Raw genomic sequence first — 14,471 nt, forward strand, 5'->3', positions numbered from 1 at the left:
TCGCGTTTGCGGTTATTCCGAACGAAAAAGACCACACACGATATACGTGGGACCTTTATCCCCTTAAAAGATCCCTCGACTCTCCCTGAATCACATGCTCGTTTTTGCGGAACAGCTGAACGGGAAGCCACTATCAGGCGCCAAGAGCTCGACGCTGGAGTGCAACAATTGCGGGAATTTGTCGGACTGTTACAAGATAAGCAGTACCGGGAAAATGAAGGCGCTCTTGCAAAAGAACTTTTTGCGTATGTGGAGAAACGTGGGGTGAGCATTGAGAGAGAAACCAAAGTATCTGACAAAGAAAGAACCCAAAGTGCATATCTTTGACTTTAATATGCTTTCGCAGGATCATAGTAGAGCGATCCCTTTTGGTCTATGTAAAATATTACACACCCAACACTTCCTAAGATATAAATAATTAAAATGAGACAATTGAAGTAGTCTGTGGATCTTTATGCAAATTTATATTTTTATTAATAGAATTAATGAAAGGGAGCTTTGTAGAGAGTTGTCTCAACCCCTAAATACAATAACTTGTACGTTACTTGAAATATTTCTTATATTTTTGCATATTAAGCGCATTTACTATGCGATAGATAGAATTGTTTGCATTGTGCAGTCATTAGACCCCGGTGAAGGCAATCCTCCTAATTGCAACGCTATTACATGATACATACTTTCTTCCGATACAAAAATACACAAAAACTTATGAACCAGGGTTATATAGACTTAAGCTATAATTGTCTAGCTTTAATTACTTCTGTCTTAGAAAGTGTTGAGCATCTACACCTAATGTTTCGCATATACCAAACGGTATCTACTATCATCTTGCAAAAGTACATTAAAAAGATGTGCAATTCGTGTCCTTACCTTGTAAGAGCAAACTAGAATGAAAATAACGAACCGCTTGGTCTTCTATCCACAGAGTGATGCTGTTCATTTTCGCTCTTCCGGTAATGCAAGTGATCCTTTTTTGCCTGGCAATCGGCAGAGATCCAACGGGATTGAAACTGGCGATAGTGAACCACGAAATGTTCTACGAGAACATGTCCTGTCCGATATCGAAGGACTGCGACTTCACGCACCTGAGTTGTCGATATCTGAAATTTTTAGACAACGAAACGATGATCAAGGTAAAGTTTCTGGGCCAGGTCTGTCCGTGTTATATCGTTTGCACGGAATCGTTGAGAACTAAATTTGCCTTTCAGGTGTATTATCCGGATCCTGACACGGCGATGGACGCCGTGCGGAAAGGAGACGCATGGGGAACGTTGTATTTTACCGAAAACTTCACGGACGCTCTGGTCGCAAGAATGGTGTTAGGAAGAGACGCCAACGACGAGACTTTGGAGCAGAGCGAAATCAGAGTCTGGTTGGACATGTCCAGTGAGTCTAATTTACGACGATAATACACGTTTCAAACGCTACGCGATGAGATAAAGCACAATAAGACGATTCGCTACTACGAACACTGAACACGCACGCGGCTAGAAGACGACTGCAAGATGGCCGTCCCACGGGAGGCCCGAGATTGATGCGCGCGCTTGTCAATCATGATCAGATGCCCAAATTTCGTCTTTCGCGCATCTTTGTACGAGGAGATGAACACTGTCTCGTATACTTATAATTTCTTTTCCCCCCATATGTATACTTAATATGATGATTCGTCTCTATTTTAACAATCCCATAGGGAGTTACAGCATAATAAATAAATAACACTACGTAAAGCGTCGATTTCGTGATTTACATATTTTAACTTTGCGTTCCTTTCGTCTTCACAGATCAGCAGATCGGTCTGATGCTAGCTAGAAATCTTCAGTATTCGTACAGAGACTTTGCCAAAGACCTTTTGTCAGCCTGCGACCAAAACACGAAACTGGCCGACGTCCCGATCCAGTTCAAGGATCCAGTTTACGGCACCAACGAGCCCAGTTTTACCGACTTCGTGGCACCGGGAGTAATCTTGACGTGAGTGAAGAACAAGGTATCCTAGTCTGTTGGTTTGCTCATACGTAAAAGGGAACGTTTCGTTTTTTCAGGATCGTGTTCTTCTTGGCGGTGGCTCTGACCTCGTCCGTTCTAATCATCGAAAGGATGGAGGGTCTGCTGGACAGAAGCTGGGTGGCGGGCGTCACGCCTGGCGAAATCCTCTTCTCTCACGTGATCACCCAGTTCGTCGTCATGTGTGGTCAAACCGCACTGGTGCTAATCTTCATGATCCTCGTGTTCGGCGTCGAATGCAAGGGAGAAATCGGCTGGGTGATCGTACTGACGATCCTCCAAGGTCTCTGCGGCATGTGCTTCGGTGAGTTCGCGGTTTGAAATCAACGTCGATGCATTATTCCTCGTAACACGTTGCGTAAGCAAAGCCAGCTTGGTATTATTTATTTATTTAAAGAAGGAGAAGTCCCATTAGAAGAACACGATAATCAGAATTAGGTTACAAAGGTAACTTTTATGCGAGTTAGGCAAGCAACGTAAGGGGAACATGTTAAAAAATTTTAAATACTAAATTAATTATAATCCGTTATCGTTTCTTCGCCGAACGAAAGCGAGTTTACGGGGCAGGTAATTGCTCGCAGCTGCGTTCGGTAAAAAACTGGATCCGCCACTTTAAAATCGAGCACGGTCCTTACGCAACTTATCCTTCGATACCAGTCGACGCAACACCGTTTTTGGCTTTACGATTTTTCATAAAACTTTTATTCTATTCAACGCAAGCGCTCGACAGCGTTTCACGCTACAATTCCAACAAACGCTGAGGACATCTTTGGACATGGATTTCTTTCTGTTTTCAGGGTTCGTGATTTCAGCGATCTGCGAACTCGAAAGAAACGCTATCCAGCTCGCTCTAGGCAGCTTCTATCCCACGCTTCTATTGAGCGGTACGTATAGAAAAAGGTGTTTTCTATTCGACGAACGAAAAATCGGATTCGATTCACCGATTCTCCCGCGTACGGAGTCGTCAGCGTTAAATGTCAAACGGCAAAAGTGAAAGTAGCGCTCGCATTCTTGATTGGATTCCGGTGAAAGATGCTCATGTAGACGTCGTACGGACGCGAAATAAAAGACGCAATTAAAGGAGATACGAAACGTTGATTTTGCAGGTGTAATCTGGCCAGTGGAAGGTATGCCGACGGTTCTGCGATACATATCTCAGGGTCTACCGTTAACGATGGCCACCACGTCGCTGCGTTCGATGCTCACCCGCGGGTGGAGCATCTCGGAACCGGACGTCTACAATGGCTTCATCTCGACCATCGTTTGGATAGTCGTGTTCCTCACGATAAGTATAATGGTGCTAAAGTTCAAGCGCGGATAGAAGAGGCGGGGTGTGGCCGTTCGAACCGCCGCAAAGAACGTAAGAAAGAAAAGGCAGAGACACGTTGGTTCGACTGAAGTTCGATCAGGGTCGGCCACCGGGATGGAAAACACGAAGCAACGAGGATAATCGCTTCGACGACGACTTCCTCGATGGGATCTCGTTTAACGCGTTCCGTGCGTGGACCGTCCGGACATGTGATGCCCCTGTGCGCGCCTAACCGTGCCCCTCTTGCGTGGACGAATGGAAACGAATGGTTGCAAGAGCTGCGTCAGGGATCCCCCATTTTCTTCTTCTTTTTGTTTCTTTTCTTTCTTTTAGTTCAAAGTCTGTAATATAACGAGTATCCTCGGGGATGGATTTATTACCATGGATAGCCATTTTACGAGACAAGTACTCGTCGTCTTGTTCGGAGTTCTTTGTCCGCGGTTAAGCAAGGAATCTGCCGTTACCGAGCGCGATCGTACCGACCACCCGATTCGCCATTCCCGACCGTTTTATGTATATTTTTATCCGACGTACGTATTATCGCGTAACGGGACGAACGAGAGACGTTCGTACTTGAATCCCGGTACAATGTGCTCTGGTAAATACGTCCCGAACGTAAATGGGATTGAGAGTAGTAAGTTGTTAAGTTAAAGAGTAGTGGATTAGACGTAAGACAGTCTTACTTGCCCATGACTTGAGTGTACGTTGTATATTTAAATTTTAACGATCGCAAATAAGATGGGTAAACACGACACGCGGTGCAATTTTTTTTTCTTTATTCAGCAAGATATGTATATTAAACGTGGAAACGAGTTCCATCCAATTGTAAACTATACGTTGCGGGAAATTTGACGAGTAAATCAAATTTCCAAATACGATTTAAACGTTGACACGCGCGCGGTGTACAATACGATTCTAGAACGCATAAATGTACTATATTGTAGTATATAAACAATCATAGCCGTTATGTTTTATACGCTATCGATGTGTTTTCGCGTTAATTGCGCTCGAAAAATCATTCGAAATTGTATGATATTTTTACTTTATATTTCCTAGTTGAATTTTCTCTCTCGACCTCTTAATAAAAAAGAAATAAAGCTGTAAAGGATATATTGAGAGGATAGATATACACATAAGAAAAACGAAAAAAAAAAAAAACAGAAACAGTGTACATTTCTATTTTCCTTGTAATTTTCTGTATAAAAAACTTTGACAAAAAGCATACAAAATATTTCGACGTTTATCGCGTACCGGTTCGTTGCGACTACGCGAACAACTGCATATGCAATTGCTCGTTATCGCAAATTAGAATCAATCTAGTTACTTAATCAATGTCAATTTGTACTTTTCCTCTTTGGCGAACCACTCTCTATTCTCCTCCACCGCCTGCTTCCAATACTCTGTAAGGCAATCAAACCTACGGAATTAATTGTCCATCCGTGTACATCTATCGAGGCAATCACCTATATCTCCCTCGTTTGCTACGAGTACAAACAAATTCCTCAAGAAATATACAGGATGTTCGACCACCTCGAGGAAAAAATTTAACGAGAGATTGTAGAGACCAAAATAAGACGAAAATCAAGAATAATAATTTGTTGATCGAGGCTTCGTTAAACAATTATTAACGCTTAAAGTTGCGCCTGTAGAACGGCAATCTGCACACAGCTGCTAGTGGTTCTCACTCATAAAACTGCAGGACTGTCGATACGTCGGTAAGTAGAATTTCTCATACCGAGTGAGAACCACTAACAACTGTTCGCAGATTGTCGTTCTACAGACGTAACTGTAAACGTTAATAACTTCTTAACGAAGCCTCGATCAACAAATTGGTATTCTTGATTTTCGTCTTATTTTGGCCTCTAGAATCCCCCATTAAAATTTTTCCCAGGGGTGGCCTCTGTAACAGAAAACATACCGCACAATTCCTTCACGGTGCCGTTGGTGCCGCCATATTCCTCCGGCAGAATGTCGATCGGCAGAGTTTCGTACAATTTCAATTTACCGCGAGCGTGAATGTGCACCCTCTGCTTCAACTTGGCGTTCATGAAGCGCCTGAAGATGTTGAGGACGGTGTTTATCAGCCTGTGCGCGTTAATAAAGTCTAACGAGTAAATTCTGACGGGATAACAGCCTTGCCACGCGTGTACCAAATTCTTAATCACGCTCGGCGGTAATTGGAGTACGTGCTCGTAACTCATCCCGGCGATGTCCAGAATCGCCGTTATACCGTGAATGGTTACCGATTCGTGGTCCCTCAACGCCAAATCCAATACCATCAACGACGCCTGGCGCAAAACACGCAAGCCTCTTAATCATTCTCACAAGTAGAGATTTGTCAGAGATTTGCTCGCGATCCTATTATTATCTATTAACAATTAGTCCTGTGGGGAGCAGGTTTTCTTTTGTTCACTTATCGCGTGTAAAATGGAGGACAAATATATGGAAAATAATTGCGAAACGCCCCTTCGATTCGATCGTTTTCTTACCTTCAGCATGTCGGCCATTTTGTGTTTCGCGGGGGTGTGCGCGGCGGCACGTACTATCACGACCATTCTTCCCTCGTTATCTAGCTTCCTCAAAGGTACGAATACCCTGAAAATCGTATGCAGAAAGCAGAAATTCCCTATCAAGACGTTTCTACGAAAAAACCTGACTGCATTAGTACGAATTCTTATACAGGGTGTTCGGCCACCTCAGGGAAAAATTTTAATGGGGGATTCTAGAGGCCAAAATAAGACGAAAATCAAGAATACCAATTTGTTGATGGAGGCTTCGTTAGAAAGTTATTAACAATTAAATTCAAAAATTTCAAATCGTTCTGGAAAAATTATTTTCGGTTACGGGAGTCAATTATAATCATTTTTGGTCATTAGACATACCCTCGAAATCCTACCCACTTTCGAGAAAAAAATTCGAAAAGGTGTGAAATTTTTCGACCGAAAAAAAAAATTTCAAATCGTTTTGGAAAAATTATTTTCGGCTGCAAGGGTCAATCCCAATCCTTTTTGGTCATTAGACATACCCCCGAAATCCTGCGCATTATCGAGAAAAAAATTCGAAAAGGTGTGAAATTTTTCGACGAAAAAAATAAATTTCAAATCGTTCTGGAAAAATTATTTTCGGTTGCGGGGGTCAATTATAATCATTTTTGGTCATTAGACATACCATCGAAATCCTACCCACTTTCGAGAAAAAAATTCGAAAAGGTGTGAAATTTTTCGGCGGAAAAAAAAAATTTCGAATCGTTCTGGAAAAATTATTTTCGGTTGCGGGGGTCAATTACAATCAGTTTTGGTCATTAGACATACCCCCGAAATCCTGCGCATTATCGAGAAAAAAATTCGAAAAGATGTGAAATTTTTCGACCGAAAAAAAAAATTTCAAATCGTTTTGGAAAAATTATTTTCGGTTGCGGGGGTCAATTACAATCATTTTTGGTCAGTAGACATACCCCCGAAATCCTGCGCATTATCGAGAAAAAAATTCGAAAAGGTGTGAAATTTTTCGACGAAAAAAATAAATTTCAAATCGTTCTGGAAAAATTATTTTCGGTTGCGGGGGTCAATTACAATCATTTTTGGTCAGTAGACATACCCCCGAAATCCTGCGCATTATCGAGAAAAAAATTCGAAAAGGTGTGAAATTTTTCGACGAAAAAAATAAATTTCAAATCGTTCTGGAAAAATTATTTTCGGTTGCGGGGGTCAATTACAATCATTTTTGGTAATTAGACATACCATCGAAATCCTACCCACTTTCGAGAAAAAAATTCGAAAAGGTGTGAAATTTTTCGGCGGAAAAAAAAAATTTCAAATCGTTTTGGAAAAATTATTTCCGGTTGCGGGGGTCAATTATAATCATTTTTGGTGAATAGATATACCCTCGAAATCCTGCGCATTTTCGAGAAAAAAATTCAGTACGGGTGAATTTTTAAACGTTAATAACTTTTTAACGAAGCCTCAATCAACAAATTAGTATTCTTCATTTTTGTCTTATTTTGGCCTCTAGAATCTCTCATTAAAATTTTTCTCAGGGGTGTCCGAACATCCTGTATATTTTTTTATATAAATATGACTCAGACCTAACTCACATCCTTTTCGACCAGGTTAACGTATCCATGTATTTCGAGTATCGTCAACGTAATCGATGTAAATCGAATAATGAAATATTTGGAAATCGAACGATGTATCGATCGATGTATTTGTAAATATATTTGAGTATCATGATACCTATGTTTTTAATTGTCGATGAAAGAACAGTTTAAAACTCTTTTTCATGAATCAACGTATACAATGAAAGTCGTAAATATCAACCAATGCAATATCAATGTCCACTTATGTAAATGGAGTCGAAACTTATCGGACGCTGATACGCTATCGGCGTCAACGTGATCTACTGCCCGCGGGAAGGTATTCAAGTCCAACACGTGACTGCGAATCCAAGTTACAGATAACGATTCATGCAATTATTCAGTTAAAATTGACATACGTAATTTGAACGTACGTAAATTAAAATATTGTTATTACCCGATGTCAAAGAGTTCTTGTAACTGCGGCAAAAATGGATCCCTGTTGCTGTACCATTCTGGCAGGTTTGACCTTTGTTTATAATAATTTCGTAGTCTGCACTTTGCTTTCTCTACGTTGAACTTGCTTGCTCGCAGAAAACGTAGAATAGAGAAGTCGTCTGTGAAAACAAGATCCGTCTTTGTTCAAGGAACGTAGCAAAAATAAAAGGAAACAAAAGAGACGTTATCTCTTTCTCGGAAGTTAGTCGAACGACAAATACCGATAGGCGCGCGTAGATCATCGTTTTCCATAATATATTCTCGAAGTTCGGCAATTTTAGCGGGTCTAATGTCGTCGGTTTCGTTTAAATGCACCGCCATGTACGCCTTCTCTTCCGCGGAGAGTAAACAGACGTATTCCTCTGACGCTGACATTGCTAGATACAACTCTCGCTTCCGGTCACTTGTTATCCGTTAATGAAAATACTAAAGAACGATTTTTCGTCCGCGACTCTTTTCACGTTTGATTCAAGTTGTTTTAAGGCAATATTTAAAAAAAACAAAACTGAGATAAAATAAGGACCACTGTTTCGCGAACCGCTGACACCGAACGTCGGTAGGGATCTAAAAGATCTACGACGCACGCACCGAGTCGATCAGAGACATCTACTGTAGCGTCCAAGAAGTCAACTTCGAACGGTTCGTTGTCAACTTCGTGCAATGAACTTTGATTACGGACGAAAGTTAGGATAGGTTATGGACGTTCGTACACAGACGAAGCATGCGAGTAAATCTTTCATCCAATGTATTTTTTGAGCCCATTTTTCTGGAGCTCTAGAGCCCCGTTACCATTTTCGTGTCACTCGCAACATTACCAACAGATTTAGAAATGAATTTCAATCCCTGCATAGTCACTCACATGTATTTACGTACACGTTACAACTGTCCATCAAGACTAATTCAATGAATAGTTTCTCAATACATATGTGTCTTGATAAATCTAAAAATTGATTCATAACAGTGTTATCAGACGACAGACCGGTGCCCAGAGTAAGCTCACCCCATTTACGCACACCAATCCACAGCCATGTGTACGTGAGCTTAGGCGCTTTGGACAGTTTCGGGAAGAAAGAAGGCGAATGTGAGTCTTTCTTTCTTGCTTTCGAAACAGCTGAAATCCGATTTGTATCAACCTCCATACGAGTTTGAGTCTCAACTGTCCAGGCATTCTTATTTTCCAACCCATGTATACTTGTTACACATAAACGGGGTAAAGAATAGATTTATCGTTAGTGGGATGAACGCTATAGCTGTACCACGAGTGTCTCATAACATGAGATACACTCTTTCAAAGTGGAACAAAATGTTAAAAAGATCATGCATCGAATTGTAAGGGGATCCTCGTAAGAAGGCTTTAATCTTCGTAATGGTTTTAATGGGTCGATGATCAACAATGACTATGGTCACTGGTGGTCAACAGTGAGATTGACATTAAGGTCAGAGGTCCAGTGAAGATCCAGAAACGGTCAAGAGATGGGTCCAATCGAAACAATGTTCTCTAGACCAAGCGGTTCTTGACTCTTCACGTTGACATTGTCTCCCCACTCTTCGACTTCCCCACTCGAAGACTACCGCTGGACAAATTCTTCAGTACCCCTGGAGCATCCAGGGGGACCGGGTCTCGCGGGCCGAAGTCAGGCCATTCGTGGAGTGCTGACCACTGGGGGGACCAGGAGTGACCAGGACTGACCAGGACTGACCAGGAGTGACCAGAACTGACCAGAACTGACCACTACTGACCAGTGCTGACCAGTGGAGATCCGACGACTGACCACTACTGACCACTACTGACCACTACTGACCAGTGCCGGACCGTGATGACCACTGGTAAGAACTATTTAAAATTGCTCTCCCCACTTCTATTTTGTCGTTTGATACCAATTCAACGTTATGGAACTGTTCAACGCTTTTGCTAAATTACGAATCGTTTCTTATGTTACAGCTGGACCTCTGGTGCTGCTTCCTTGGTAATGGTAACTAATGCTCAACAAGTAGTAAGCCCATTTTACTTATTTATATTATTATCACAAAACTGACCGGTTTATTTTATTTGTTTGGTCATAATTCGGTGTTGTTTTACTGTCCGGTTTTATCTGGTTATTATGTTTTCCTCCTCTATTTCTACTTCTGACTTATTTTTTGAACTGACATAATTGTGTTGGATCATGTACCATTTTTGTTTCCATATTATTTTATGTATTTTGTTTGTATATTATTTCATGAATTTCGATGTCACTAATTGGAATAAGATTTTTATTCTTATTCTATTTCGTTAAGATATTTTGTTTGATTCTTGGGTATTTTCATTCTTTGATTTCATCGTTGGATTTTCAATTCTGCGTTGGATTTTCAATCTTTCTTTCTGTTCGTCTTTAAAGTTTGTATGGTTCTTTGGACAATTTTTGTAATCATTTGCTATTTTACTTCGACTTTATACTCTCGTTACGCAAGTATAGGTAGAATACTTTGTTCCTAACATGTGTAAATTTTGTACATTTCCTTAGGTAGGTCTAGCATCGAGAATCTTATAGATTCTCACTTTTAGGTACATCAGCACGACTAATTATTCCATCGCTTCGTCTAGTTTGCATGGTGTTTATTGAATTTCCTTTCGTATGTCACTAATATGGGTATCAATTTTAGTTTCAGATTATTCGCAGGGACATCGAGGGAGTACGCCACATCCGCCGAGGGACATTTAATTCTAAGTCGATTAGATTTAAGCTTCGTCGCGAATCTTAAAATTAACGTCGAAGATTTCTTTATTCTACATATTTCTGCGTTCTACCAAGCAATTATTCAATAAGTAGCTTCTCGTTTTCTCGTGCCCTCGTTCCTAGCTTCGGTCACCACTGTTTCATCGATTGAAACACGTGATCGGCCGTGTATCTGGTCCGAAAGATCTAATCGCCTTCCCTTGGTAAGCTTGGTTGAGGGAAAACGGCACTTCGCTGGAAGGTGTGGAGTTTCCGTATTCTGCGGAAACGCATACCTTCCAGCGGAAGTCGACTCTGTCTCAGGTACTCTCTCTTTGTCAGACAGCCTAAGTCGGGTCCTTCGGGCTCCCGGCGGGTTGCGTTGGAGAAATGGAGACCTCGATTCGGAGTTGCAGTTCTCTGTTTTCTTGTTGAGATCGAGTTAGCAAGGGCAGTAGGTTCGATCCTCGGATCCGCTGCACGGTACAGCATCGCGTCGCGTCGCGTCGCGTATCCCACGATTTAGCTTCATCCCTCTTTTTAACCACATAATTGCTTGGTAGAACTAACATCCAAGGAACTTTGTTTCCTTCTATCGTCCGAATTTTAGCTTCAACTTGACTAGACTCGAGCTTCGACGTTAATTTTAAGTCCCTATTGTATGCGCCTCCCAATATTGCCAAGTAATTATTTAACAAGTAGCTTCTCTCGACTCGTTCTCTCGTTTTTTGCTTCGGTCACCGCTGTTTCGTCGAACGAGACATGTGATCGGCCGTCCAGTTTGTCCGAAAGATCTAGTCGCCTGCCAATGATAGATCGATTTCTAGAAATAGAAATCAATCTACCAAGGGTAGTGTTGATTCGATCCGAAGATCTGCTGCACGGTTCAGCATCGCGTCGCGTCGCGTCTCCAACAATTTAGCTTCATCCCTTTTTAAACAAAATAATTACTTGGTATTTAGACTTAAGTCTTTAGTGTAGTCGCGTGTCCTGCCAAGTAATTATCTAACAAGTAGCTTCTCTTTCACTCGTCCCTCGTCCCCTCCGATCACCACTGCTTCCATGTACAAAGCAAGTGATCGGCCGATTAGCTGGTCCGAAGGGTCAGTTGCCGTCCTCTAGTGAGACGATCCAAGGGAAAGGGTATTTCGGCCTTAGAGGGGATCAGGGACTGTTCCTGTCTACGGTAGCCCCGACTCAGGATCCCTCTCTCTGTCAGACATCCCGAGTTGGGTCCATTTGGCTCCCAACAGGCTGCTTGGGGGAAATGGGGAACCTGTGTCGGGTGCGTCGATTCCCTTCCCCTTCGATCGGACTTGCCAAGAGGCAACGAGCTGACCCTTTTGACTTCGCTATTCGGTTCGCGTCTCTCGCTCCTTGCACTATTGCATGGTGCATCGCGTCGTATCGCGTCGCGTCGCCCACGATTTAGCTTCGTCCCTCTTTCAAACAAAATAATTACTTGGCATGGCTAATCTAGTTTCTAAGGATGTAAAAGGGAGATCGATGGAACTTGGATTCCATCCATCTCCCTTCGGGTCTCCACTCGCAGCAACCTCCTCGTGGTGAGACCTGGTAATCGGTGTCACCCACGATAGAAAAGTTATTCTTCGTGGGTGACACCGAGCTAATGGCTGCGAATTTAGAACTGTTTCTTGATATAATAAACGAATTTAGATTTATAGTTAGGCAGGTGTTTGGTTAACCATTATGTTAGGCAGGTTATTTTTATTTGAAGGCAAATTCTTTTGAAAACTCTTTCAACTTCGTTGGTTGTGCATCTTTTATTGATTGCACTTTCGTTTTCGACCAACGATCGTTGGTCACAGAAGAACTTTATTAATGGAGGGTGGTTGGGTCTCCATTCGCAGCAACCTCCTCGTGGTGAGACCTGGGTAATATTATTTAGCGTTTAATTAATAATCGTATCACTCTTAGCTGGGTAATGCAATTATTAATTAAAAACTAAATAATATTAGCAAATTGGCTGCGATCCGCCTTGCATAGGTCATCATAAATATAGAGCTTCTTCGTTAGGTTAGTTCTAATTCTCATTGATTCATCAAAGATTCTAGAGTATTGTCAGAGACGAGATATACGAGTCTTTTACCCAATGTATTTTTTCGGCCCATTTTTATGGGGTCTCGAACCCCCATTACCATTTTCGTGTCATTCGCAACGTTACCAACAGATTCAGAAATGAATTTTAATCCCTTCCATAATCAACTCACATGTATTTACGCAACATTACATTTGTTTGCCTATCAATACTAATTCAGTGAATAGTTTCTCCACTGACCGTCATCCATGAGAAGAGGACGCTAAAATCACCCCCGAATTTTCAGGTCGGTATGGCAGTCAGATTGGACCACGGAAGACCATAAGGTAAAAGGTCTACTCGTATACCTCATCTGTGATCCAACTGCCGAATTCGGTAAAATTACCAAACATAGAAAACTGTTTAATTAAGAAATCGCCAACTATTTCGATCGCAGAAATAAATAAACCTCAGGACATGGAATACCAAAAGAAATTTGAGAAACACTACTCTAGACTCTCCTTACTATTTCACTGTCAAATCCAACGTTATTGATTTAGAGTAAAATTAAACTGTAACGCTGTTAATAGTAAGAATAATAAAACTAAATGTGGCGAGAGTTACGATTTAATAAAAATTGATAATTTAATAAAAATTACGGTAGGACGCAATAATTTTCGTCTTCTTAGGAAGTGCAAGGGGAGAAAGACGTTGACCGACGCAAAGTTGGCTCGTGCAGGGAATACGCGAAAGGAAACTGAGTAGCGGAGAAAAAGGATTTCGATGTAATTCACCGCTCCGGATGGACATCGATTTTCTTTCTCGAGCGCGTTCCATTTTCTTTTTGGTCTTTCGTCTACAACCGACGACGAGCAAGCCAAACATTTTGGTTACGTTCGTTACGGGACGCAATTGGGTGACGACGAAAATAAATTACAGGTCTCAATCGTCGATCGACCCTCGTATATTGACAAAATGCCCAAGCTCGCTGCGACAGGATAAAAGGGAGGTTGTCACTGATCGACCAAAATAGTTGGAAACGACTATAGTCGCGAGACAGCGTTTTTTCGCGATCGTAAGACGGCTGTTAGCATTGGCTCGAAGAAGGAAAACCACGTTCACGTTCGACGAGGGCAATTCTCCCGATCAGAGTCGGCCATCTTGTCGCGGGGCCGTTTACTTTGCTCGTTATCAGCTCGAGGCTGCATCCGTAGCACGCTATTGGCCTCCCTATCGATGATCACGTCCATCGTTTTGGTCCTCGCGTTTTACGGATATTCGAAATTTTCTGGTGGAAACGCGCGCGGGTCAAATTATTCTTCGATCCTCGAGAATTTACACAGGGTGCTCTGATATTCGACGAGACAAATGCATTAAAAGATCGTAGAATATCGTTCGAATATCAATCGATGAAAGCTTCTCGAGAGAGACTTGTCGTGGGCGTTTCTATCTATTGCAAGTCACGCGTGCCCCGGATTATTCGGCGGTTCCGGGTCGAGTGAATTTTTCTGTAATCTCTAGGTTGTCGTTCCTCCTCGAATCCCTCGTGTCGTATCTCTTTTGGAAGTTTCGGGCAGTGGGCACAGCGAATTCTCTCGAAGTGTCACCGTGCTGGGGACCCAACCGTGACAATACAAGAGGGAATCGATTTGGAACGTTTCAGCACTTTTCCCTGTCGTCTCAAGCCCTAAATACAATAATTCGTATCTCGCGTGTTTCTTATATTTTCGTATATTAAGTGCATTCTGTATATTATGAATAGAAAATGGGAACCGGCTTCGATTTTGATGAAACTTCGTACACTTGTAAAGCAGCTAAAAATAATCGACACGTATTTTTTTTTAACTGCGGTAACTC

At 41.9% G+C, this 14,471-nt stretch overlaps 2 protein-coding genes across 2 annotated transcripts in view; one reads left to right on the forward strand and one right to left on the reverse strand.

Annotated features, from left to right (window-relative positions):
• The window catches only part of Snu (ABC-type transporter snustorr), a 72,565-nt gene extending 68,026 nt beyond the window's left edge, over positions 1–4,539 (forward strand). Inside the window, exons 9-15 of the mRNA XM_076773901.1 lie at positions 116–264; positions 926–1,133; positions 1,209–1,386; positions 1,782–1,968; positions 2,040–2,305; positions 2,799–2,885; positions 3,108–4,539. Of these exons, the coding sequence (XP_076630016.1) occupies positions 116–264; positions 926–1,133; positions 1,209–1,386; positions 1,782–1,968; positions 2,040–2,305; positions 2,799–2,885; positions 3,108–3,322 (1,290 nt within the window). The 3' untranslated portion in view covers positions 3,323–4,539. The remainder of the gene's footprint in view (positions 1–115; positions 265–925; positions 1,134–1,208; positions 1,387–1,781; positions 1,969–2,039; positions 2,306–2,798; positions 2,886–3,107) is intronic.
• On the reverse strand, positions 4,400–8,455 carry LOC143346129 (retinol-binding protein pinta). The gene is made up of 5 exons (XM_076773915.1): positions 8,102–8,455; positions 7,840–7,999; positions 5,800–5,905; positions 5,229–5,598; positions 4,400–4,710 (listed from the first exon to the last, which is right to left on the reverse strand). Exons 1-5 carry the CDS (start codon positions 8,253–8,255, stop codon positions 4,631–4,633), a joined length of 870 nt encoding a protein of 289 aa, XP_076630030.1. The 5' UTR covers positions 8,256–8,455; the 3' UTR covers positions 4,400–4,630.
• Between the last annotated feature and the right edge of the window lie 6,016 nt (positions 8,456–14,471).

Source organism: Colletes latitarsis, chromosome 10 (assembly GCF_051014445.1).
Source record: "Colletes latitarsis isolate SP2378_abdomen chromosome 10, iyColLati1, whole genome shotgun sequence".
NCBI classification, from domain to species: domain Eukaryota; kingdom Metazoa; phylum Arthropoda; class Insecta; order Hymenoptera; family Colletidae; genus Colletes; species Colletes latitarsis.